This window comes from Typopeltis vanoorti, chromosome 7 (genome assembly GCF_054136105.1).
Source record: "Typopeltis vanoorti isolate ZY-2024b chromosome 7, IOZ_Tvanoo_1.0, whole genome shotgun sequence".
NCBI lineage: Eukaryota > Metazoa > Arthropoda > Arachnida > Uropygi > Thelyphonidae > Typopeltis > Typopeltis vanoorti.
This window is the reverse complement of record NC_143555.1, coordinates 121,428,739-121,455,702: the sequence shown is the minus strand read 5'-3', so window position 1 is coordinate 121,455,702 and position 26,964 is coordinate 121,428,739. Positions and strand designations below refer to the sequence as shown.

The following is a 26,964-nucleotide window of genomic DNA, read 5'->3' as shown; positions in this document are numbered from 1 at the left end:
AAAACTGCACAAAAGAGTGCAAAGATATCTGGTTGATTTCAATCGATGGTGAGTTAGCCGATCTCATACGGAGGTAGCAGGGTTTTTTCTCCCGGAAACTCGGGTTTTTCATTCCGCATACATACAAATCGGCCCTTCAGAACACACACAATTTACAGACAAAAATTACTAGTTGTGGTGGTGTTGGAGGTGGGCGGTAGATGGCATTGATTCGTAGTAGAGGTAAGGTGTAGAGACAGTTGAAGATGTCCTCCCGCGATGAGTCTTCGGACTCCTTGGAGGTATCAGGAATAATAATAATAATAATAATAATAATAATAATAATAATAATAATAATAATATCTCACCTTTTATACATGGACGATCTGAAGCTGCATGCAAAATCAAAGAATGAACTCGGATCGTTGCTTAACACTGTGCACATATTCAGTCAAGATATATCAATGGATTTTGGCTTAGACAAATAAGCAATTGCTGGAATAACAAGAGGAAAGTTTGAAGATATGAACGAAATTGAGTTGCTCAATGGTGAAATAATCAAGGCAATAAAATCGAAGACAGCTACAAATATTTAGGATTAGAAGCATCACAAATTCTGTACAATAAGATCAAAGAAAGAACTAGAGCAGAATACATAAGACGATTAAGGAAACTCCTTAAGTCAATGCTTAATGCTGGAAATTTGATAAAAGCAATTAATACCTGGGCCATACCTGTTCTGAGATATTCAGCAGGCATTGCTGAATGGACCCAGCTAGAGATGGAAGATTTAGACCGAAAAACTCGAAAATTAATGACAATACACCATGCCCTCAATCCTCGTAATGACATTACTGTCTACAGTCTATAGGCTATATCTATCACGCAAAAAAGGAGGTAGAGGATTATTACAAGTGAAGCAAGTTATTGAAGAAGAAAGACAAAATTTAAATGATTATCTGCAGCAAACAATGGAAAAATTTCTAATTGAGGTAAAACCCATGGAGACAAAATTGGAATACAAAACCAACCAAGTAAAAGTGAGAACTGAAAGATGGAAAACTAAGGGCATTGCATGAAAAATACCTTCACAACATAGAGGACAGCGCTGACAGCACCTAGACCTGGCAATGGTTGAGAAATGGAGCACTAATGAAAGAATCGGTAATTTTTGCAGCACAAGAACAGGCCATTAAAACCAATGTTATGAAGGCAAAAATACAAAAAATTCAAGAAGACAGTAAGTGTAGATTGTGCAAAGAAAAGGAAGAAACGGTAGACCACATCATAAGTGGATGCAGCAAAATCACACAAATTGAGTACCGTAAAAGGCATGATAACGTAGCTAAGATAATCCACTGCCACTTATGTAAAAAGTATGGGTTTGAAGTATCTAAAGACTATTGGAAGCATAAAGTTCACCAGAAAGTGGATGAGAATGAAAAAGCTAAAATATCCTGGGATTTCAAAATCCAGACTGACAAAAGCTTGGAATGTCACTTGATATCACAGTGGTTGAAAAAAGTGAAAACGAGGGTGTTAAGTTTATCGAAATATCAGTACCAGGAGATAGTTGGATTGACAACAAAGAAAATTAAAAAATTACAAAATATCGCGATTTGCAAATCGAAGTTGAACGAATCTGGCAAAAGAAAGTTGTTCCCATAATAATAGGTGCTTTAGGCACCATCCCTAAAACATTGAAAAAACATCTAGAAGCACTCGCGTTAGATGGATTAAAAATTGGACAGCTGCAAAAGGCCGCATTGTTCGGCACAGCTTTCATTTTCAGAAAGTATTTCCACAACTCATAGGCCCTAGGGTAGGGCTCGAATTAGTGGAATATAACCAGCCTTTTCTTAAGACTGAGGAAGCAAATCAAGCTTTGATGAATATTATATATATATATATATATATATATATTCCTTAGTTTTAACACGTTTACAAATTTTAACACATTCAGTTGAATTTTATTGGTGCATTGGGGCAGGCGAACTCACACACACAATCTAATTAATAATGATAGTTTTTAGTTAGATACTGTGTTTGCAACATATGGTTTTGCTTGAGCTATACAGCATAGTTTCTGTATGAGGGGGACGTGATTTATTCATTCATTAGTGTCATTTTTATCCCAGTTGTCTTTAATTGCACTATTTGTTGAGATATATATTACACAGACTGCTCATACCTTATTCACTGTCAGTGCTTATTCCCATGTTTGATATCCTTTGTATATTTTCTTTAAGCTTCTTTTCCATTGATATCTTAAAGGTATCCCTATTTTGTGTGAAATATTTCAGCTTTTATAATATTTTCCTTTTTTGTGACACAACTCAATGGTCAATGAGTTTAAGGAGTAAGGCATTAGCTGATTTTTTTTTTTTTTGATAGGGGGAACCTCCCCTTAATGAGTCTTGACAGACTTTATGTTCTTAGGAAGGACCTCCCACAATGAGTCTTTTGACTCCATGGAGGCCTGAATAATAATAATAATAATAATAACTCTCTCAGCCTTCACCAGTATTTCTATTTTCCCTCTCACCATTCTATGATCAGAAGTGATGCCAATTGGTTTAGAACACTAACATGCCCTCCAAAAACTATATCTTTCTGATATAGTTTTTGCAAATGTCATACTTTCATTTGGAATATGTTAAAGCAAACAGAATGGCATTAGATGTTTTTCGTTTTGTAGTTCATTACTTTCATTTTAAAACAATTTACTGCATATTTGTTCCCATTATTAATAAATAAATTGCAACACCTATAATAAAATATTACATAAAAGTATTTTACTTACCTTTTTAATTTTAATGGCGAAATGAACTGTGTCTAAAGAAAGAGGAGAAGGAGATGGCAATAGCAAAAATGAGGTACATAAATTCACGTCGCATGAATTTGGTTATGTTAGTATTAGTAAACAATAAATGCAGCTTAAAGCAACAAACCAGACATGCATACAATTAGTTGAATTTGAAAATTAGTTGAATTCGTTTTAAGTAGTAATGTTGCATCTAGTCAGTAAACATGTTAAGTACAACAGCAAAAATCAAAGAAACCTAATAAAATGCTACTTTGGTTTCGAACCATGCTAATTTGAGAGGAAACTCAATCTTTTTCATATTTTTATCTTACATATAAATGACTATACTACATAATTCAAACTACACCATATAATAATAAACATAAAACGACAAACGTATAACTCAAAATGTATATAATAATAATTTAGTTGAAAACTATTATATATATATATCATTTCGAAACCTAAATAATACAGATTAGTGGGCCACTCAATCACGGCAGCGTGAAACACTGACTGCCTTGTCACAGTGTCTCTTCTTTGTAACATTGATACCTCATATTATTTTGGTCATTGTCTCAATGACCAAAATAATATAGAATACCCAATCACAATTCTGCCATGTGCTGTAAGATTGCTGAGTCCATCAGACGAGTACAACATTTCTCCTAAATTGTGCATTCTATGAACAATCATTCTGTTTTTCAGAATATGAGAAACAACTAAACTACTTCTGTATGAAACTAGGTAATTCACCTTTGAAAACTCTTTCAGCAATGAAAAATCCAAGTTTCCAGGAGGAAAAACCCTTCAACCTCCAAACTGGCTGCTTACTCATCTTCATCTGAAAAGTCCTTATAAAGGTTCCTGTTGTTAGACAAGATTCGCTCCTAGGTCCATATGACTGAAGAGTAATTTTGTCTAGTGGCTGTGTAAAATTCGATCTAGCTTAAAAATACCAAAGCACTTTACATCGATTTTTACAGAGATCAAGTCCCATGAGAATGGTGTAAAAATAACCGTGTTTGTCTCTGTATATTTTGTGCTAGATATTATTGTAAATAACCCTTTGGAAATTAACTGTATTTACTCCTTTAACAAGAATATTTTAGAATGTCAAAAACAAAGGCAATGTTTTGCCACTGTAACGTTGTGTAATAGCTCTCTATAAGGGCATAAGAAAGACTGTTTATGAATTTTGTGTGTAAGAGAAAGTGTTTACAAGCTTTGCTCATAAACACCTCCAAAGTCAGTCTGAAAGGTTCAAACAACTTTCCACTGGCCGGCAACTTACGATCAAAAGGTGCACGGAAGAGAACAAAGAGCAGGTTGAACTTAAAAGAAGACGAGTCATGCTGAATTCTTAGGGGTTACAACCCTTTGTGCAAGGTCTCAGAGAAGGCATAATAAAAAGGGACAGAGCCGAGTAATAGGGGCTTCCAGTCGCTGCCAGAGAGAGAGCTTCCAGGTCACCAGAGCCAGGGTTTGCAGTTGCTGTCAGAGAAGGCTTCCTGTCGCCGATAAGAGAAGGAACCCATTCAGCAGTCAAGAGAGGGCTACCAGTCGCCTAGAAGAGAGAGGGATCCCATTCAAGAGTCAAAAGAAAGAGTTGGCGGCAGTTACATTTATTGGAGGTGGCAATTAGAGCTATTGGAGAGGGCAGATAAAGGAGCCATAAAGCAACTTCACTTGGAAGTTTTTTTTTTCACCTTAGGAGAACCTTTTGCCAGAGCTGTACGAGTACTGCAGGTCACAGTCCACAGCCCGCTATTTTCCCGATGAGATACTGCTGATGCCAGACATTCCTGAAGGAAGCACAAAATCTGAGATGAAAGAATTGCCATAGAACTTTTTGTGCAAGACTTTTGACTGAATATGCGATACAGAGCCTTTGTAAGTTCCATACTTTTGTACAATTCCTCTTATAATATGTTATAGATGGACAATTAAGAATTAATTTAATAGTAATAAGAAGTGCCCATAAGAGAGTCAATTGGCATGTTAGAAGTTGATATCAATTTTGTACAAATAACTTAACAGAGAGTTAGCTAACCTCTTTGTGAGTAAACCATAAGTTTCGTAAGTTGAATTTGTAAGCAGAGAGTAAAATAAGTTTTTGAGTTAAAGAGATTACTTACTGTTGAAGTAAAAGTGTTCTAATTTATGCTAAAGATTTTTTAGATGGACAGAGAAAACAATCTCCCTATTGTTTAATTCATGTATATTTCATATTACTGTAAATAAATGTGTTTTAATTATTTGTTAAAAGTGCTGCCTGATTGTTTATTTACAACTGCACTGTTCCTAAAAATTTCGGACTTGCGAGTGGGAAACAACTAAGGTATTAAAAGCGCAGTTTAATTACTTAAGAACCATGATTGTTTATGTAAACTTTGTTGAATGAATTTACGCTAGTGAGAGAGAGAGAGAGAGAGAGATCTACTGGACGTTTTATTGAGTCTTATGCCGAATATTGATATATTGGATGGCGCTGTCTTACAAAATAAATTTTCCAGTGTTCATAGGCATATGACTAGTAAATATGGAAGGTGGATAAACATAGTACGCAGTAGTGTAAGTGAAAAAGGTTACAAGAGAGAAAACACGCACTACTAATTAGTAATAAAGATTAAAAGAATATATTACAAATAGGCAGCAAACCTCAATTGTTACAACTGTTCTACAGATGCAGTCTCTGGAAGTGTAATGTGACATAATTCTCTTATAAAAAAATATAAATAAATAAAAAAAAAGAAAAAAAAAAAAAGAAAGAAAAGAAAAAAAGAAAAAAGTCTTTCGGTATGAATCCTTGCTGATATTCTTGGAATCTCATTTATTATTCACACATTTTATTCACATAGTTTGATGTCTTAAGTTTTCTTGCAATTAACTGTTCATCAGCACCGGTTAAATTTTGAGTACTGATTGCCGAACTTTCCAGTTGCTGTCACATCTCTAATATCATTCTTTATGATAACTTCCAAGGTTACACATCATTGCAGTTCACCATATTCTTTATTCAGAGCACGAATTAAAGAAAATTCCCAATGAGTTGAGAGAAAGCTCATTGTGAAAGAGGTCTATAATTCTGTTTCAAAATATCAGTTCGCCGAAGTACTGATAATTTAAATATTGCTTAAGGGAGCCTGTGCTTGTGTATAACAGTGGACCTCCCACGATGAGTCCTTGACTCCATGGAGGTTTAATAACAACAACAACAACAACAACAACAATAATAATAATAATAATAATAATAATAATAATAATAAAAGACAAACGCTTCATATGGATATAAACGTTGTAAATAAAATAAAATAAAAAAATAATAAAATATTCATTGTTGTGTGCTACAGTTGCCAATCCAAATTTTCCCAAAGTTTCTTGATAATTTCGAATACGAAAAAAAACAGGCTATCATTAAACATACTTCAGCATACTTCTGAATATGTGTATATGGCAATTAAGTGTGTGTGTGGGGAGGGGGGGGGGGATGGACACTACCCAGAAATTATTGCGTAACACTTCCAATGACAATACAAAAATAAATGCTCTCTCATGTCATTTATTTAAATATCAGTTATTTAAATTAAAATTAAATATAAAATGCGTCGTTATTTAATACCACAGCGAAATGTATTATTTAAAAAAAAGAAAAAAAGACTGCTGAACATAAGCGTATGATATACGAACATGTGCTCCTTAATGACATAGAGGGAGTTCTAGTAGCACACAGATATACAATTAAATTGAACTACGTAAATGGAACTACGCAATGCATCACAATCATTTATACTTAGAATAACAGGAGGGAAAGGAGACTCAAAAGAGAGATTAGACGCGTCATTAGAAGTGTTGAGTTGTTGTTTTTTCTCTTTTTGTTAAGTTGTTTTGGATTTACGCTCCAGACAACTAACGCTATGCGACCAGTGTACTGTGTTCATTAATTAGGTATGTTCATGATCCAGTTTGCCTAATCTGGAGGGACGAAAAACCCGAATTTCATACAGTAGAATGAATGCTCAATCGACTGAATAATTGCCACTAACGACGGATGATCAGAGTGTCTGTCCACACCAATGACCGATGAAAGGGTTTCAGTAGCAGTTGTGTTAAGTGGTCTCAAATTACAACAGAAGCAACTAAGTTTATTAAGGACCGTTTATTATGATGTTAATTGCGTGTGTTCTTCTGGGTAGTTTGTTTCTTTTGCTGAATGAAAAGTTTCCAGAAGGAGAAACTCGACCGAAGAATCTTTATAAAGTGTTTTTTCACCTCCAGTGGAAAAAAAGTCCTAATATTCTTCTTGTTTTAGAAGGAATTCGACCTAGGTCTTTTCAGATTGGAGTGTAATTGCAAAAGCTTCCAACTTCTCAGTTTATTGTATGGAAAACCACTGAAGGGCAAAATGCATCTCAGAGCTATTTTGAAGGCAAGCGTAGCCCAATAATGCCATGTGTTTTCAAACACGCTCTTGCAGCTGTTGAAAACACATAGAGAATACGTACGACATCAATTGTGATTTCAGGGAATACAAATGTATTCCAGACGTTAATGTTCAGCGACAGTATATGTTGCGATACCAGTAGACTGGATTATGAAGTAACTGATTTCTTGATTATAAAGCAATGAAGAAATACACACCCGATTTTAATTGGATTCAAGTAATCTGGATTTTTGCAGCGGTCCAGCGAACACGTCTAACATGGTGTGTTCTACCAAGTGTGATGTGCAATAGTGTGCTGGTATAGGGATGTTGTACCGTTAAGTTGGTTGACTTTACATTAACAGGATATCATATTATAGCACGCAACGCAGCTCCACCTGCGATGTAATTCTATGCTGAGGACCTTTTATACATTTCAACAGGTTAATGCTTCCTACCACCAATCGTCATATACAAATACAGGGTGTTCGGGATAAATTTGACATATTTATAATTAATTATATTTTTCCATAAGTTACATGTATTAACACACACTTCTCTTCATTTAAAAGTTTGGACCCTTCTTCATTCATATACAAGATGTCAGAAAGGATGGATAGCTGGAACCCACCTGAATCATGGAAGAGAATAACTTGTATCATGATGATTCGTGCCCGCATCAAAACAAGGATATTACGACTGCTGCCCAATGCTCCCTGAATACAGTAAAAACAATCAGGCATGAACTAGAGACTTGCAATGGTGACTACGAGGATGTAGCAAGAAGAAAGATCCCTAGCAGAAGATCTGATTGCGTTCGTACAGCAGAATTCCTCGCAAATCTGCAGGAACAGGTGTTGAAGAACCCTGGCATTGGAATTCGGGCTTTGTTCGTGGAGTTGCTAACTGTAGTCAAGCCCTGGATAACAAGGGTAGCCAATGGTAGGCCGTATGTATGGCAGCAGGATTCGGCCCCTTGCCACACCTCTGGGAAAAGTCAAAAATGGTTGTCTGAAAATTTCTACGACTTCACCAGTCCAAATGTTTGGCCTCCAAACTCCCCAGACCTTAACCCCATGGATTGTTTTGTATGGGGCGCAGTTGAAAAAGACACCAATCGCACTTCCAGTAATACAAAAGCCCAGTTAATGGATAAAATTAAAACAGTTTTTGCGGCCCTTCCCAGGGAGACTGTAGCATCAGCTTGTTCGAGGTTCCGAAGCAGAATTGAAGCTGTGATCGATGCTAATGGTGGTTATTTTGAGTAAATCTTGTTGATAGTATTGTAATTAACTCTGCCTGTAATGTTTTTTTGTCAATTCATTAAATTTAATAGATACAAAGAAGATTTTCTTTTTCCTTACGAAACTGTCAAATTTATCCCGAACACCCTGTAATTGATTTGAATACAATGGACAGAATGAGTGAGCCGGCTTAACTCTTGATCTTGACTGAGACGAGCAGTCAATTCATGACATGTGAGAGATCGCTCATGGAAGCCATCTGTAAATGCACGAAAAAGAGTTCTGCATAAAAAGGAATGATGCACCATTTCTTTCTTTTCTTTAAGCCTATTTCTGAATTTCTGGAAACGCAGTGAATATTTGGAACATCCACATAAATGTCTAGCTTAGCCTTCATCTTTTCAACAAGATATACATCTCTTAAAAACAGCTATAGAGGAAAGAGAGCTGGAAACAGAGATAGATACGTTAGAGGCCGCAATATTTAACCACAATTTTTACTTAGTTTATGATTTACCATGAATATTTGAATATTATCTTTAAAAATATCGTTATTGATAAAATTAATAATAATATCTCAGCCACATACGCACACACGTATATATTTAGGTCTTAAAAATTAGGCTAAATAATATATTTAGTTAACATATTAAAGATTGTAGCTTAGTATGCTCTATTTCCGCATTCATAATTTTCGACCAGAAAACTTAAAACCGAAAAAAATAATAATAAATAAAATAAAGCTTAATGCAAATATTAAAAGTTAAATTAGTATTTATAATAATTTAAACGGCTAATAATAATAAAAAAAAACGGCTAAAAATAATTACGTAGTCAACAGAACTATTATATTTTAATTTAAGCATGGCCCATCTATGAAATGTGTTACAATAAACCAGGTGTCGCCATCGCAAATAACTTACCAAAAATTATGAAGAATTATATCAAAGTTGATATATTATTTTTGAAATATTATATTTTCATTTAATCATGACCCATCTATGAAATGTGCTACAATAAACCAGGTGTCGCCATTGCAAATAACTTACCAAAATTATGAAGAATTATATCAACGTTGATATATTATTTTTGAAATATTACAAATATATTACAAATATAACAATTCACGTGAACATGCGAGTATATTTTAGATTCGTCTTTATTTCGTTAATTATTTTATCGTTTTCTTAGTACTTATTTTGTCGCATTGTTTATTTTTAGCATTATTTACCTCACCTTCAATTATCAATTTAAATAAAAGTAATTAGTAAGGGATGGCCAAGTAATAAAATAAATAAAAATTAGTCCCGTTAGAAGCTTTAGCGATTCATCATTAAACTGTTATAGATATTAAATAAAATTTATTGTAGCTGGCAAGTTAGTCATGATTATTATAAATGTGCGCTTAAGAGATATTAGGTATGTCTTAGGATGATCATTTATAATGCACTTTATTTTATTTGGAACAATCAGATCATTAAATTATATTTAGAGAATAATTTTCGAAAGGAGAGAGCAATTTTCTAGTTTTTATATTATACGTTTTCATTTTAAGTGTGTAGGAGCTTCTTTTTAATTATAAATATAATCGCATTGAATATTATAAATTTTTAAAAATATTTTGTAATATCTTATATATTTTTAAAAATTATTTTATATTGCACCTTAGAAAATACAATATAAAATAAAACTAAAGCACTTCCTAGAGAAGTGTTTTAATTTTGTTCTGAATGTCTTTTGAAGTTGAATTCTTGTTTGATCTAATCACATCAAAATGTGAGAGAGAACCTCGGATATGTATAATTTATGTAATATCTAGAATGGTGTATAATTAAACTAAAATAACTTATGTAATGCAAAATATTCAGTAAAATGGCATATGCTATAAGATGCCATAAGATTTAAGTCGTGTTTAAGTCATGCAGGTCATGCACGTGTCACAAGACATACCATCCATGGGGGAGAGGGTTCCGGAAGGCAAACTTTCGGAAATTGCAGTAGTCACATCCTCACAGGCATCCAAACCATCCAAAATATCCAATCGAGCATCGGAATCAGACTGGAGTTGAGGATCGGATATTTCATCTTGCATTTCCACAAGCAATTCTGACGTTTCACTTTGTTCTGCCTCACCTTTATTTTCAGGAGTTGATTCAACTTTTGATCGCTTTGGTTCCGGTTCTTGTACTTCCGATGTAGGTTCGGGTTTGGTCTTTCTCGATTCTGTTTCAACTTTCTTCGATTCTAATTCCTTTGGCTGCGGCTTGCTTTCAGCTTCTTTTTCTTCTGGTTTTAATTCTTGTATCGGTTCAGCCGGCGGCTCTGTTTCAAAAGGTGGAAGTTCTGTTTTTGATTCGTCGGCAGGTTTTTCTGGTTCGAGTTTTAGCTTCTTCGGTTCTGGTTCTTGGGGTTCTTCAACGGCTTCATGCACTACAGCTGGTTCTTCTTCTCCAAGATCTTCCACAGCTACAAGAAAAAACAAACCAAGGGCAACATTAGCGCTAATCCACACTCACACAAACAGGTTATCCAAATGGAAAACTGCACTCAGTGCTTAGCAAACATTTTCTTACATTATTCAGCTACTTGTTTTTGACGACATCGGCAAATAACGCAGACTAATTTTTACCCAAAGGAAACCCATAGGACAGAAACAATTAAGAGCAAATAATAGTATCACACTAGTCTTTCAGCTGTGGCCCGGTTTGGAGAGAATGCAGGCTGGATCCAAAACTATTAGCAAGGGTAAGAGGCTGCAACAGCTGTCCCTAGAGAAAGAAGCTGAATGTATTAAAATCCCCCTTTCCTATGCCCCAGAGTAGCTAAATACGTATCCTTCGACGATGCTGTTTTTAGGTGCGTTGCTGTTTTCCTAATGAACACTTAGATAAACTCGCCTAGATTCCTTGGCAGTGTATCATCATGTTGGGAGCAAAGGTTTCTCAAGGCTGAGAACTGTGACACTTTGCCCTTGATTGAAGATGCCTGTTAAGACTCCACTTGTTTAATTATTCCTTATCATATTCCTTTCAATATTTGGATATTACGTGTTCTAGGTAAAAATACATTTCTTTTATTATGATCCTTTTTTTTTATCAATTTTGAAGCTTGTGCTGACTAAATTATATACAAAATAGGCCTTAACTTATAAATAAATAAATAATCAGTATTGCATTTCATTAAGATGCTATTCAGCAGTCATAAATTGATTTAAGTTTCTATAGTAATAAATTTTCTTATAAAACAATGATGTTGTATGTATTATATTGCTCCGAAATCTTCGAACTACGATGCATAAATAATAATTAGCAAGTATGCTTAGCAGTACTCATTTTCAGCATCAAACCACATATTTCAGACTATACATAAAAGCGATTTAGTCTTGAAAAACCATGAAAACTAAATTGGATACCTGATTACCAAATATGAATTTAAAATAACCATGTAGCATTCACTAGCTGTTCGGTGCAATCTCACACTAAAATTGCAGACGACTGAATATTAATTCTTTTTAGAAATTAGGATATAACTATTACTAAAAGAGCCTGTGTAGCTCAGTGGATGTGGCGTTTGCACACCATGGCGCTTGGCCGCACGAAGGAGACTTGGTTTCGAGTCCAGTCGGCGACTAGAGGAAATTTTTCTAAGCTTTTTTTCGACCGGTTCCCGAGTTAGTCGATCTCTGGCACGGGCAAGCGGGTTTTTCCTTCCGGAAACTCGGGTTTTTCGTCCCGTAAACTCAAGAAAATCGACCGTAGAACCCACATTATTTCAGACATTAAATATATTGTGTTAGGGTTAGGGACCACGAGATGGCGGCACATTTCAGCCGTCTCTCTTCACTGTGTACCGCTTAATTAGTGATAGCCTTGGGCCATCTATCTCTGATTGGTACCAGTGGAGATTGAACTGCCCACTCAGTCTCCAAAAGTTAGATAGGGCTAAAATGCCTCGCCTACTCCCGTATCGGGAATAAAAAGGCGTTAGCTGATTTTTTTTTAACTATTACTAAAATTTAACGATCAAAATAGCGAGCAGATCTCATATTTTTATGGGGGGGGGGAGAAAGAACGGTTTAAGATAATTTTATAAGTGCATAATCTAGAATCTGATGATAATCTATCTATTCTATTCCATTCCCTCAGTCATACGGCTGGTGGGGGGGTAGCTATATGCTACCATACTAAGGAAATGGTTATGAGCAAGGTGGTTTCCCGTTGCCTTCCTTGCCATACTATATCCTATGACAGTATGTTCACAGGTCCGGTTTGTCTCCTTATGGGATGAAAAACCCCAGATAAACTGGTGGAAAAAACCCTGCTGTCCACGCCCAAGACCGGCTGACTTGGCTATGACTGAGGAAGATCCTTAAGCTCCTCACGTCATCGACGGGAATCGAACCTAGGACACTCCTTCCCCACGCATATGGCTGCGAAGCATAATCTTAATATTTTATAATTTATTTATTCGTATGGGGTCCCCCCCCCGTCCTGTTCCTCCACCTTTCCTTAGGACTAGTTGAGCCCTCCAAATGAGGTATTAAATATGCATTTTATGACTATAAATTCGTGTGTGTTCACGGGCCGGTTTGCCTATTCTAAGGACGAAAAACCCGAGTTTCCGGATGAAAAAACCCTCTACCTCTGTATGAGACCGGCTAATTCACCTTTAGTCGAGTACGGAGGCTCTAATATTTTATAATAAGAAAAAATGTGGTTTTGATCTCTCTCTCTCTCTCTCTCTCTCTCTCTCTCTCTCTCTCTCTCTCTCTCTCTCTCTCTCTCTCTCTCTCTCTCTCCAAATCCGTATCGACGAAAGACTTGGGTTCGAATCCATCTAAGGAAAGAAGAACCTTTGTAAGGGCTTCTCAATTGAAGGTGAATTAGCCGGTCTCATAAAAATAGTGTAAAGGTGTTTCCTGTTTCCTCCGCAAAACAGACAAACCGACCACACACACACACACACACACACACACACACACAAAATCAACAGACATAATCCTCTGGCGCCAATGTCCTTAGTTGCTTCATCGTAATTCCAAACAACAATCTCTCTCTCTTTTTCTCTCTCTCGCTCGCTCGCTCTCTTTCAAATTGCCTTTCCCAAAGATAGTCTTAAACAAGCGAATCACATAAAGTTTTCTTCTGATACTATTCGAAAGCAGTCTACTTTAATCTTCACAATCGGATTATAATTTTATCCCGAAATGATGTTTCATTCAAACTACTCATCATTTCGTCATTTCAATATAACAATACAATATATCGTTATATTTTAATGAATATTGTTTCGTTAATAAATATTATTATTATTATATATATATATATATATATATATATATATATATATATCAACGTTGGTTAACAGGTTATATCGGTGACTGCCATGCCACTAAACTCACAGACTTCAAGAGCTTTTTTTTTCTTTGTGCATTTTGGCAACAATAACCTAATGTCATTCACGTAACACGCCGAACAACCCATTAACACACTTGGATGGGAAAGTGAAGGACGCAGAACACTTTTTTTCCTTCCTTTTTTTATTTGAAAGAAAATATTTTCTTCTTTTTTGAGACTCAGCAAACATTAAGTTTGTGGTTTATTTAATTCTTAGAACCCATCCACAATATAAATGAACTATTGGTTTACAGCCTTTCGTGGTTAAGATTCACACACAAAATATATTAAAGGTCATTCTGAAATTATATGGGTGGGGGATATGGAAAATTTCGATGTCATAAACACTAAGAGCATTTTCTTTTAGAGGGAAAAATATCTAATCCGGATGAGAATTCTTTTATTTCCTTTGTCTCTTTCTCTCACTCCATCTCTTTCCTTTAGTCTTCCTACGCGTTTACCTACTGGAATCTGGTATTATAATTTGATTAATTCTCTTATCTGGCATTCTTTCTATATGTTTATTTAATTCCCTTCATCTTATTGCTATCTATTCCTTGACTCATATTGCATTGTGATAGCAGACGTCATCCTTTTTCACTTGACATGTTTTGCCTCTGACACTTGAACCCATTTTAAAAATCATAAGAAACAAACACAAAATACATCCCCCCCCCCTTCCAATAGATATTAACATCCTTTATATGATAATTAGGTAGTCTTATTTTAATATACATAGTACTGGCTATAAATACTTGGCAAACTGTTATGATTACTTGTAATTTATGTTGGTTATTTAGGACACTAAACTGTAGAGACGTCCATAATAGCTGGTAACTATGTTTGGAATAATTGACAAAGAATTCAGCTTGCTGAATGATACAAAACTTGAAAATGTAGCTCAAAGTAAGCGCGAGTTTCAGAAAAAGTAAATCGTACCATTCAAAGAATAAGCATTTTGGCTATGGTCTGCAAGTGTGAAACCGGAAGCGCCTAAGATATGGAAATAACACGAGGGATAGGGATGGTGTGATTGGACTTTTTTTTAATTTATTTATTTTTTATTTTTTTGAAGGAATGGTACTATACTATCTTGAGCTTCTCCAAATGTATATAATTCGTTATCGGTGCGGGGGGGGAGCATCAAGAAGTAATTTATAGGCGGAACGAAGCCTTAGACGAAACTTTGCAAGAAAACGAATTGGTCTTCATTTTTTTTTTTTATATAAAGCATGATAAAAAGCATCATTGCTTATGAGAAAACTCGAACAGTTTTATATTCCGACAAATACAAACAGTTATATTCTCGAGCGTGCCAAACTTCTCCAGGAAACGCGAAGTTTTCATGTCAAACTGGCACGAACACACGCAATTAACAGATATAAGAACGCTGGCATCATAGTCTCAGTTTGCCGTGATTCTAAATAAAAACAACAACCAAATGAAAAAGTAACAAATTTACATCAACTAAGATGATATAGTGAGTATCTAAAGTGAAGTTTTTTTCTACTTTTTTTTAACAAATTTACTTCCAGAAAATATCTCGAAGGTCTATTGTCCCCGTTCTTTCTATTAAACTTCAAGGATATTTTCAGTTAGTTACTTCGATTCACTGAGCATAAACGTTTAAACAGAAGTAGTAGAAAATGAAACGAGTGCACCAAACAACTCAACCAATACCCATCGAACATTCCGCTCGTTCTTTAATTTCTTTTTATTACTACGTGATACCTTCAAAGATTCATCGCGAGAAGACCCCTACTTTACAACTCTTCGGTCTCTACCACCACCGTCTACTGCCCACCACGACTATTTTCAGAGACAATCAAAAACATCCACCTCGAGAGTCGAACCCGCAGCCTATTTGGAGCGAGCAGATACGCTAACCACTCGGCCAACCATACCGGTGTATTAACACGTATAATCATCTCTTCCCTTTGGCGAAGCAGATCTGGATTTAATGCCAAACTTGTTGTAGAAAACTAATTAAATGATTACTATTACTATTATTATTATTATATTTCAACTTTCATAGAATCCTAGAACTCATCTGGAGGCCACTCTACATAACATAACACGATCCTGCACCGTTGATTAAACAGAATTTACATCTGCTGATTGCGCGCACGTGTGTGTGTGTGTGTGTGTGTGTGTGTGTGTGTGTGTGTGTGTGTGTGTGTGTGTGTGTGTGTGTGTGTGTGTGTGTGTGTGTGTGTGTGTGTGTGTGTGTGTGTGTGTGTGTGTGTGTGTGTGTGTGTGTGTATTTATAATTTAATTAACTTTCTTTATGCAAAAAAAAGATTGGTATTTCATAAAAACATCTGAACGAATTTTCATCTAGATAGATTAAAATATCAGCTTGAAATTTTAACTCCATTTGGTATAACTATTTTAGTATGCTATAAAAGTCTGCTAATCATTTCGGCTTTATCCTTCTGCAGACACTAGTGTAAAGTATGTCAATGGAAAAAAAATGAGAAATCTGATGTGCGCACTGCCTCATTGAAAAGCAAACCCTTGCAAGTAAGCAAAAATCGATAAGCAACAGACATCACGGGATTTATTCCAGGTTATTCCACAAGTGTCATAATTCTGGAAGTGGTCAGAAATCGCATTTGTGCACAATTGTTGGAAAAAGTCAATTTAAGTATTGAGCTGTCCTTAACTCATATTTTTTTGAATTTTTGATCCTCCATTGTCAAGATGTTTAGATTACTTCCTTTTCGTGTCATACTGAAAAAAAAAAAGACATATTTTGTGTGTAGCTCTGTGGATATGGTATTTGCTTCCATAGCGCTAAACATCCAAAAGAAAGACCGTTCGATTCTAGTCGCCGAATACAGTTGATTCTAGGCCTTTTTCAGCCTGTTCCCGAATCAGCCGATCTTTGGAACAGGTAAATAGGGGTATATACTCTCCCCCAAAAAAGAGGGTTTTAACCCCAGAACTGAAGAAAACCCTATCGTAAAACTTAGACTATTTCAGACAATAAATATACCTGTTGGAGTTAAAGACCATAAGATAGCGGCAGGTGTCTGCAATACTCTCTTCTCTGATGCCTAAGAAATCATCGATTGGCGTGGGTTATTATTGATAGAAATAAGGTGGAAACTGGTTGCCTGTCAGTTTTCTATAATTATCATTAAAGCAGCACAGACTGCTCCTTTAACCACAAATACTGAAAATACATCTATCTTTTTATGATTGCAAGGTATATTTTACATCTCTACGTTTCTGATCTATCAAATTTCTTTCTTGTATTTCTTTTCTTAGTTCTCATTTTTCATTTCTGTAGTAGTAATAGTAGTATTTGATTGTTTTACCGTATGGTTTCAGCTCGTATTCCAGATGCATAATTTCAAACTGGTTTTATTAGACTTTGAGTAGCAATATTTAAGTTCTTATTTTTCCATATTGTTCTGTTTAAACACTCGGAAATCTTGTTTCCCTTAAGTAACTCGAGAGAGAGATAACGATATAATATCGAAGCATCAAAGAGATATGAGAAATGTTTGCACGTAAGTTGTGCTTACATTTATTAGGTGTAAATCTAAGCAGAACTCATATCAAAAGGTATAAGAACCTATATGAAACGTAGTAATCTACTCTTTAGCTGTCGTTCAAAAAATATCGTCAAAAAAAAAAAAAAATATATATATATATATATATATACTTTTTTTTTAAATCACTTGTAGTCTTTGTCTCAAATGACTATTCGCTAAGCATGCTACAGCTCTAGTTTTATGAAAAATTCCAATAGATTAATAATAGTAATTAATTCATTTGATCATCACAGACTATGGAATCATAAGACACGATTTTAGGAACCCTACCAAGTAAACTTCGTTGCACTCGTCATTTTGTGCCTTTATCATATTTTCTATAACTCAGATATTTATATTTAAATATGTCCAAATAATGAATGAATATACCTAAACAATTATTTCTAAATACAAAGAAATAATTTCTACGAATAAAGTAAAAAAAAAAAAAAAATCCCAGCCATAGAAATTAAGAGTAAAATGTACGCTTATATGGAGATTTTAATAAATATTACTGATCACTTCGCTGCGCCATCTATCGTTAATATAAGCTTCGCTGCATTACCAAAAGATTGCACAGCAAAGCACACCTTATCAGTGTTATCCTTGAGCCAAAAACTAACGGAGTATAAACAACAAGCTGCGTAAACGAAACACTTCAAAGTGTGTCAGAAATAGCCAAGTAAAATTTTAAAAAAAAAAAAAAACTAAAATCAACAGACTGCTACCATGCTTGGCAAACTAAACGATTTAGCCACTTCACGTGCCAAGGTTGAAGTAATGCAGAACTTATAAATTTTACCTATACAAGTTGTCACAAGGTGCTTTGACCTTATTAAATAAAAATCTCAGGATGAGAGAAAGATGTAGAAAGTTTTTTGCCTTGGATATACTACACGTTAAAGATACCAAGCAATTTTATAAATTGGTTTTAATCCTTTCTCCCAAGTAAGCAAACAGACAGGTAAGTCAAGTTTGCGCCTGAAGTATTGGCATCTCAGGGTCTGGCTCCCACTGACGAGACCTCAATAAAGGTCGAAACTGGTCTGGGTAGTGGGCCTTCCCTTAATGCATAACATCACACATGTCCGCAAGAAGATGTGTTTTGCATTATGGGAGATACTAAGGAAAGAGATCGGAGCTTACGCCACCTTACCATGAGTTGCCTCAGACCTGAAAATACTTCAGGCGCAAATTTGACTTACCTGTCTGTTTGCTTACTTGGGAGAAAGGGTTAAAACCAAGTTTATAAAATTTCCCAATATGTAGAAAGTTTTTTACCAAGGTAAAAAACTTTCTACATATTATTAAATTGTATATTTAATTTCTACATATTATTAAATTGTATTATTAAGTGTGTGTGTGTGTGTGTGTGTGTGTGTGTGTGTGTGTGTGTGTGTGTGTGTGTGTGTGTGTGTGTGTGTGTGTGTGTGTGTGTGTGTGTGTGTGTGTGTGTGTGTGTGTGTGTGTTAAAGATCCCAAGCTATTTTAAACCTGGTTTTTACTCCATTTCCCAAGTAAGCAAAAAAGTCATGTTTGCGCTTGCAGGTAATGCAAGTCTAAGTTTGCGCCTGCATTACGTGCAGGCGCAAACTTGACTTATTTGTCTGTTTGCTTACTTGGGAAATGGAGTAAAAACCAGGTTTAAAATAGCTTGGTATCTTTAACATATATTATACCCAAGGTAAAAAACTTTCTACATCTATCTCTCATCCTGAGATTTTTATTTAATAAGATCAAAGCACCTTTTGGTATCTTGTTTTGGTAAAATACTTATAAGCGTTGTATTACTTAACCTTAGTATTTCTAAGCCTGGCTCCCACTGATGAGACCTTAATAAAGGTCGAAACTGGCCTGGGTAGTGGCCCCTGGCCTTTAATGCATAGCATCATACATCTCCTCAAGGAGATGGGCTTTGCATTAAGGGTAAATATTAAGAAGAGTGATCAGAGCTTATTCCAACTTCACCACGAGTTGCCTCGACTTATACTACTTTACGGGTCACTTAGACTTGCATTACGTGCAGGCGCAAACTTCACTTATTTGTCTGTTTGCTTACTTGGGAAATGGAGTAAAAATCAGGTTTAAAATAGCTTGGTATCTTTAACATAAATTACACCCAAGGAAAAAAAACGTTCTATATATATATATATGGGTGGGTGGGTGGGTGTGTACACACGAGGATGATCTAAAAAGTTCTCGGCCTTGACCATACATGGCAACACTATCGGCTAGAGATTTTTTCTAATGGTACATCTGTCAAATTCATCTATGTGAAATTACAAGTCATTCTATCAAGTAGTTTGTTTTATACAGCTGTCTGGAGAAAAAGTGTTGTCCGTATCCCTTGAAATGGATAAAATCAAGTATCGTGCGGTTATAAAATTCTTTGTAAAAGAAGGTTTAACGCCAAAGGAAATTCATTCGAAGTTCATAAAAGTTTATGGGCACTCTTCTCCTTCGTTTTCGACAATTAAGAAATGGGGCTGCCGAGTTTAAACGTGGCCGTACCAGCCTTGTAGATAATCCACGTGAATGACGTCCAAAAAGTTTAACAACACCAGAAATCGATCAAGTGCACGATATGGTAATGGCTGACCGGCGAATCAAAGTGCGTGAAATTGCTCAGACTATAGGCATTTCATAAGAACGTGTAGGATATATTTTGCATGAAGAATTGCAAAGGAAAAAGATGGGTTCCGCGCTTACTCACAGCACATCAAAAACGCACTCGCATGAAAATCTCTAAACAGTGCTTAGAGCGTTTTAACAAGAATAAAACTGATTTTATGCGTCGATTTATTACTATGGATGAGATCTGGATTCATTATTACACACCAGAATCTAAACAGCAGTCAAAACAGTGGACAGAATCCGGTTGCTCAGCGCCAAACAAGACAAAGTCGGTTTCATCATCAGGAAAGGCCATGGCGTCGGTGATTGGTGATGCTAAAAGTATTTTGTTTATTAATTATCTTAAAAATGGTAAAACAATAACCGGAGAATATTATTCCGATTTTTTAACCAGACTAGAAGAAAAAAATTCGTGAGGAAAGACCCGGTTTGCAGAAGAAAAAATCTTTCATCAGGACAATGCACCTGCTCACAATAGTGTTTTGGTAATGGGAAAATTAAGGGATCTGCACTATGAATTGTTGGAACATCCACCCTATTCCCCATATTTGGCTCCCTCTGACTTCTTTCTCGGTGATCAGCATTTTTCTTCGAATCAAGAGGTGATTGCAGCTGTAGAGGGGTATTTTGCAGATCTTACTGAGAACCACTACAGGGACGGGATAATGGCGCTGGAGCATCGCTGGAATAAATGTATTAGTCTTAAGGGAGATTATGTTGAAAAATAAAAATAATTTTGAAATTATCAATTCGTTTTTTCATTATTAGGTCGTGAACTCTTGAGACCATCGTCGTATATACAGATGTGGCGGAACGCAGAGACTGTCAAGGTGAATCCTTATTGGAAATTACAAAGAAGACTTATGCTGCATTGAAATCGAAATCTCTTCCATCCTTCCATAAGGACAACACTGGAATAGATGAAATAGCTTTCCTTGCAAACTACAGAAATTTGTGAGTATAATACATCAAAGGTTGTTGGCATCAAGACTACTTAATATATCCGATGGTCTGAATATCTAAACAAACAACGCAACGAATGCCATCAGTTCAGGACCATCAGCCTTATTTCACCAGCCTCCAAAATATCACTGAAAATTTAAGAACAGGGAATGTTGCTTGTTGACAAGACAAAAGTCAACAGCAGATCTAACAACACTATTCACGATATCTGGAGGTGACTTTTTTTTTTTTTTGGTAATATATAAAATCAGAGTGCTGGTAATAATAAGCATGCATATTATCGACAACATTCTTTGACATTGCAGTGGTGATATGTTGGGAACTGTACGAAAGAAGGGAAGAGAGATAAATATCAATTGAATGTGTAAACAGAAAAAAAGTGTGTAATATTTTCAGATGATAAAGTCATGATATTCCAAAACAAAGATGCCTTGCTGACAGCTAGTTGAAACATAACAGCAAAAATGGAATGTCAATAAGTACCAAAAAGACAAAAAAAAAAAGTATGCAAAATGGTCAAAATACTACAGGGCTTCGATCTAATTATTCACAACAATCAAAATGAACAAGTTTCGAAATTGAAATATTTGGAAGTCTCGTCACAGAAGGATACGAAGAAACAGAATTAAGGAACAATGATGAGTAAATCAGCTTTCCTGACTAAAAAGCGCTTGCTCACTATAAGACGTATAAACAAATCCTTAAGGAAGCAAAAACTAAATTCCTCTGTATAGTGTAATGCACTCCTCTATGCTTCAGAAACATGGACGCTGACTAAACGTGATGCAGAGAAATTGGAAGCGTTCCAGATATGGTGCTGCTGGAGATTTGAAGAGCGAAAAAAAAAAAGAAAGAGAGGAAATACAAGACAACATGGAATTTTCCCCTGCTTCCTTTGTATAAGTGAATAAACTTTCACTTAATATTAAGTGAAATAACTTGTATTAAGTGAATAACTTCCGGATATTTTCTAGAAAAATACCTACTTATTAACCAAAATTGTTCGAACTAAATGTAAGACATGATGACAGCATGTCATCTAGTCAAAATATTATATTTTGATTTTCTTTATTTTACATAAATATAAATCAAATAAATCCTCTAACGCTTTTTTTATTCCCCAAAGCGAGTAGACGGAGCTCTTTTAGCCTTAACTAACTTTTGGAAATTGCAGAGCAGCCAATCTCTTCCCTTAACCATCAACCATCACTGAAGGGGATGGTTGAAGCACTTTTTAGAAGCACCGGGACAAGAACATGGCAGATAACTGTGGTCATTTCATGATCCCAGCATTTGTACTATTGTCTGAAAGTGAGTTTTAGGGTCGATTTTTCTAAGATAGATTAAAAACCTGAGTTTCTAGAAGAAAACACTCTATTTGCCAGAAACCAATATAGCAGTAAAAAATAATAATTATAATAAATTGATAAATTAAAATAATACAAAATCATTTAATGCCTTTTATTCAGGAAAGCCGTTTTAGTGCTAATTTTTTGGAGAGTGAGAGGAAGTCCATTTCCACCGTTGGCCAATTATAGATAGCTGACCCAAGAGTGTCAACAATTTTAAACAGCATCCACTGAAGAGGGTACAGCAGACAAGTGCCGCCACCTAGTGTCCTAATGCAATATATTATTATCTGAAATAGTGTGGATAATACTTGAATTTCCAGTGGAAAAAATTCTCTGCTCTCCCGTGTCAGAGATCGGCTAACTCTGGAACCTGTAAATAAATAAGTCTGGAAAAAGTTCTTCAAGTTAGTGACTAGAACTCGCTAGAATTAGGGTACATGAAAAGTTGCATAAGGCTGCACAGCATTAGCACATTTTTTTATATTATTTTTGTTTTTTATTATTACTTTTATATTATTTATTATGTAATATTCTTTTATAATATTTTAATTCGTAACTGCAATAGTTAGTGTATTTTATAGTTAAAGTAGTTTAATTAGTATGGCTTATACTTTGAATTACTCTTACAATTACTTTCTTCATAGCATTGTATGCAAATTTAACTAAAAGGTGAAAATCTCCACAGCTCGGTCTGTATAGACGAAGCCCTTTGTTTGGAAAGATCTGGACACGAAAAATCTTTAACAGGGCTTTTCAACTAAAGGGGAGTTAGCCCGTCTCATATGGGGGAGTGGCAGGGTTTATCTTCTGGAAACTTGGGGTTTTAGTCCTACAACCAGGCAAATTGGCCAGTAGAACACACTCATTTTACAGACGAAAGAATACCAATAGATATAGAGCTAATCAGTCACATTATTCTGGAGTTATAGTTACAAAATCTAAGGATACTTGGCAGGTCATCACACTTAAGCACCTGTTAGAGGCACTTAATGCCTCTCACACATATGATGATGATGATGATGAATTTAAAAGTATTTTGGAATACATTAACCCTACTTTATTTGTTGTTCATACAATTATGTCCAGAACTGGGGTCGTATAAATTTGAGGAGTGATTTCAAAACGCTATCAAATCCCTAATTATTCATCATATTGTGCTGCTGTTAGTGTTAGGTTGGATAATGCAACTGTACAAATTTCAGGAGCAATGAATAAGAAAGAAGTATATAAGAACGAATTAAGCATATTAAATTCGTTTGGTTTTTCTAGTCGTCTGCACATGCGCGTAGATATTTTTAAATAAAATTCAATGGAACATCTATTGTATTAAATGGTTAATGCCTTTGGCTCTTCATATATCTAATAATCTTTCTTGGCTATTTAACTTAAGTTTGAGCTCTGGTGAGGTCCCTAGGAAATGCAAGGAAGGTAAAATAGCCTCTGCATCAAAGACGCTCTAAGACTGTAGAAAATTACAGACCAATCACCATCTCGGGAGTGGTGGTACAATTAAATATTGGAAAAGTTGGTTAAACACAGTCAGGAATGGGTGGATATGAATATGATACTGTACGGGGGCTAATATGATTTTGTTAAAGGTTGGTCTTGCCTTAGTAATTTAACTTTTCATAACAGAAACAGTTGAGTTGGACAAGGGGAATGGCTACACAGTGATACTGCTGGATTTTTCTAAGGATTTTAACAGGATACTCCATGGAATACAGTTATGTAAATTAGAACAAATGGGAAAAGATATTAAACTGGTGATGTGGATAAGAGACTGGCTCATAGACAGATACCAAAAAGTAGTGTATGGAGGAGAAGAGTCCAGGATAAAGCAGGTGACCAGTGATGAGCAAGGCTCTGTGCTTAGGCCATTATCGTTTAATTTGTACATAAATGATATAGGAAATAACCTGAAAGGAATAATTAAGTAATTAAGCTAATGTAGAGAGCTTCCAGGATGGTTTAAATAAGTTGGCAATATGGACAAAAGGTAATGAATGTCAGTTCAGTGTGGAAAAGTGCAAAGTTATACATTTTGGGATTAAAAGATTACATGCTGTGTACCACATTGATGGAACGGTACTCTAAGAAATTGATGAGGCTAGGGCTTGGGGGGTGTTAGTGGACAGAGTTGAAGTTCAGAGAGTATATTGCTAAGGTGTCCAAGATAGTTCATAAGATTACTTGAGAACATAGGATTATTGAAGAACACACTAACGTGAAAAGATAAAGAAGTTATTATTTCTCTTTATAAGACGTTAATACGTTCACATCTGGATTACTGTGCTCAGGTCTAGTCCCCTGGATTCCTTGGAGATGAAGAAGTGGTAGAAAAGGTTCAGAGGTGAGTGATCCAGATGGTGAATGGTGTAAGGAATGCTCCCTACATTGATAGATTGAGAGTGTCTGGATTACAGAGGTTGGTTGATAGGCAGAGAAGAGGGGATATGATAGAAGCATTTAAGTTGCGTAAAGGATTTTATAGGATTGATGCAGGGGAAATATTTCAGCAATGGGATAGTAATGGAAGAACAAGAGGTCATCCTTGGAAATTAAGTAAGAGAGTGGTTAACAAGGGTGCGAGGACTAGAATTTTTGCTTGGAGAGTGGTGAATGAATTGAATGCGTCGCCTGACTCAGTTATGAGCGCTTTGTTTGTCAATGATATAAGTTCAAGAAGAGATATGATAGATACTGTGTGGATAGTTTAGGTTTCCTGCAATCAGTCTTCTGACTCCATGGAGGTGCCCGTATAATGATGATGATGGTGATACTCTTAATGTTCGATTACACTAGACTTTATTTTTTGTGTTAATCCCCACTAAAAGCTGAATGAATATTTCATATATTTAGAATCTATTCTAAAATTTGTGGAATAACTGATATCAATGAATCAATTTTTATTGGGGAAAAATGTTGTGAAGAAATAGTCATAATTTTTTTCTGACTGGATGGAATTTAATGAAATTTGATATAATGTACAGTATCTGTGCTAAAATGTGTCATCATTTGAATACTAACTTAATATGACCAATTTTTGTGAAAAACTAAATGTTACAGAATTATGTGCTACAAATGACAACAGAAAAAAAAACTTTCTTCCCATAAGCTAACTAGAAAACACACTTATTGACTATTATTTCAAACAATAATTTATTGTGTTAGAGTTATGAGCCACAAGAAGGCGAAACTTGTCTACGGCGACATGTCTGCCGCACTCTCTTCATCGGATGTCGTTTAAAATTAGTTATAGCCTTGGAATAGCTATCTGTGATTGGCTAATGGTGGAGAGACTGTCCCTGTCATTGCCACCGTTGAAACTAGAGCCATTTCCAACACGTGTACTGTAGTCATTTCGTTTTGCTTGAGTTTACCATTAAAATTGTCTAAATGAAAATACTCAATAAATCTTGAAAAAGATTTTTGATTCTCGATGACAAAACATTTCCTGATCAGACTTCTTTTACTGAATTTCATTAACTTCCATCTACCTAGTGAGCATTATTAATATCAGTATTAATTAAGTTATTAATTAATACTGATATAAATATCAGTAATATCAATAAAGAATGAGCTAGGTAGGCTCTAAAACCAATAACAGAATCTAGAGTAAGCATTAACACATCAGAATGATTCATTAATGCTAATGTTATTCATTATCACAACTGAACTGAGATACTTTTAAGGGGATATCGCCAATTTTGTGTGATTCCCGCCAGTAAAAGAACGCAAACATAAAATGCATTGATATTAATAATTGGCGAGCTAAGGTCTAGAAAGCCGGAAACTCAACATGAAGGGCAATTATTACTTTGAATTTTTTCACTCCACTTGAGGCCTACGATAAGCAGGGTCAGGGTAGTGGTCTCAGGATGATGAAATTCATCACCATGTGTAAGTTCATCATCTATGCTGTACATTCCGTTAACCATGGTGGCAAACGACGCAGTGTGTATTAGATTCGTTTTGACCCTCCATCAGTAATTCTTTAATTCTCGGTTCTGGTTGGACAGATTCTACTGATCTTGGTATTTTAGATATTTACTAAACTCTCTCGTTTCACCTCTAGTTTGGTTTAATCCGGTCGTATTAGTGAAAATATTTGACACGTTTCAGAATGATACAAAACAATAATTTTTCTCTGGATAGACAGAATCAATAATTAGTTGCAATTTGGTAAAGCGATTCGAAGCGATATCAAATTATGTCACAAATGGCAATAAATAAAATGTCTACAACTTATAAGCTCAAACGGTTCTAGATTCAATTGAGTAACTAACAACTGTAATTATTTCTTACCTTGAAGAGTGGTAGTTATTTCTTTAATCCAAGCATTCTTTTGCTCCATTGTTTTTGCTCGAAGAGATATAGGATAGCCCTTTTCGTCCTGTCTCAGGTGCCTAAACACTATTTTTTGTTGGTCCTCTGGAATATTTTCAATTGTTTCTACTTCTTGTAGCTGTTGATTATACAACAAAACAAAAATATTATCTTAAAACAGTGGCAACTATTAACGGAATTAGAAAAGCAACAAAATTCTAATAATTCACTTCATAGTATCAGTTAAAAAAATTAAAACAAAACATTCAGATACTTCAGTCCTGAATTGTATTGACATA

General features: G+C 35.3%; 1 protein-coding gene across 1 annotated transcript in view; it reads right to left on the bottom strand.

The window, feature by feature from the left end:
- Positions 1-26,964, bottom strand: part of LOC150105008 (protein Obscurin-like) — a 790,953-nt gene that overhangs the window by 589,995 nt on the left and 173,994 nt on the right. Inside the window, exons 19-20 of the mRNA XM_090395103.1 lie at positions 26,645-26,804; positions 10,403-10,918 (exon numbers count right to left, since the gene is read on the bottom strand). Of these exons, the coding sequence (XP_090251229.1) occupies positions 10,403-10,918; positions 26,645-26,804 (676 nt within the window). The remainder of the gene's footprint in view (positions 1-10,402; positions 10,919-26,644; positions 26,805-26,964) is intronic.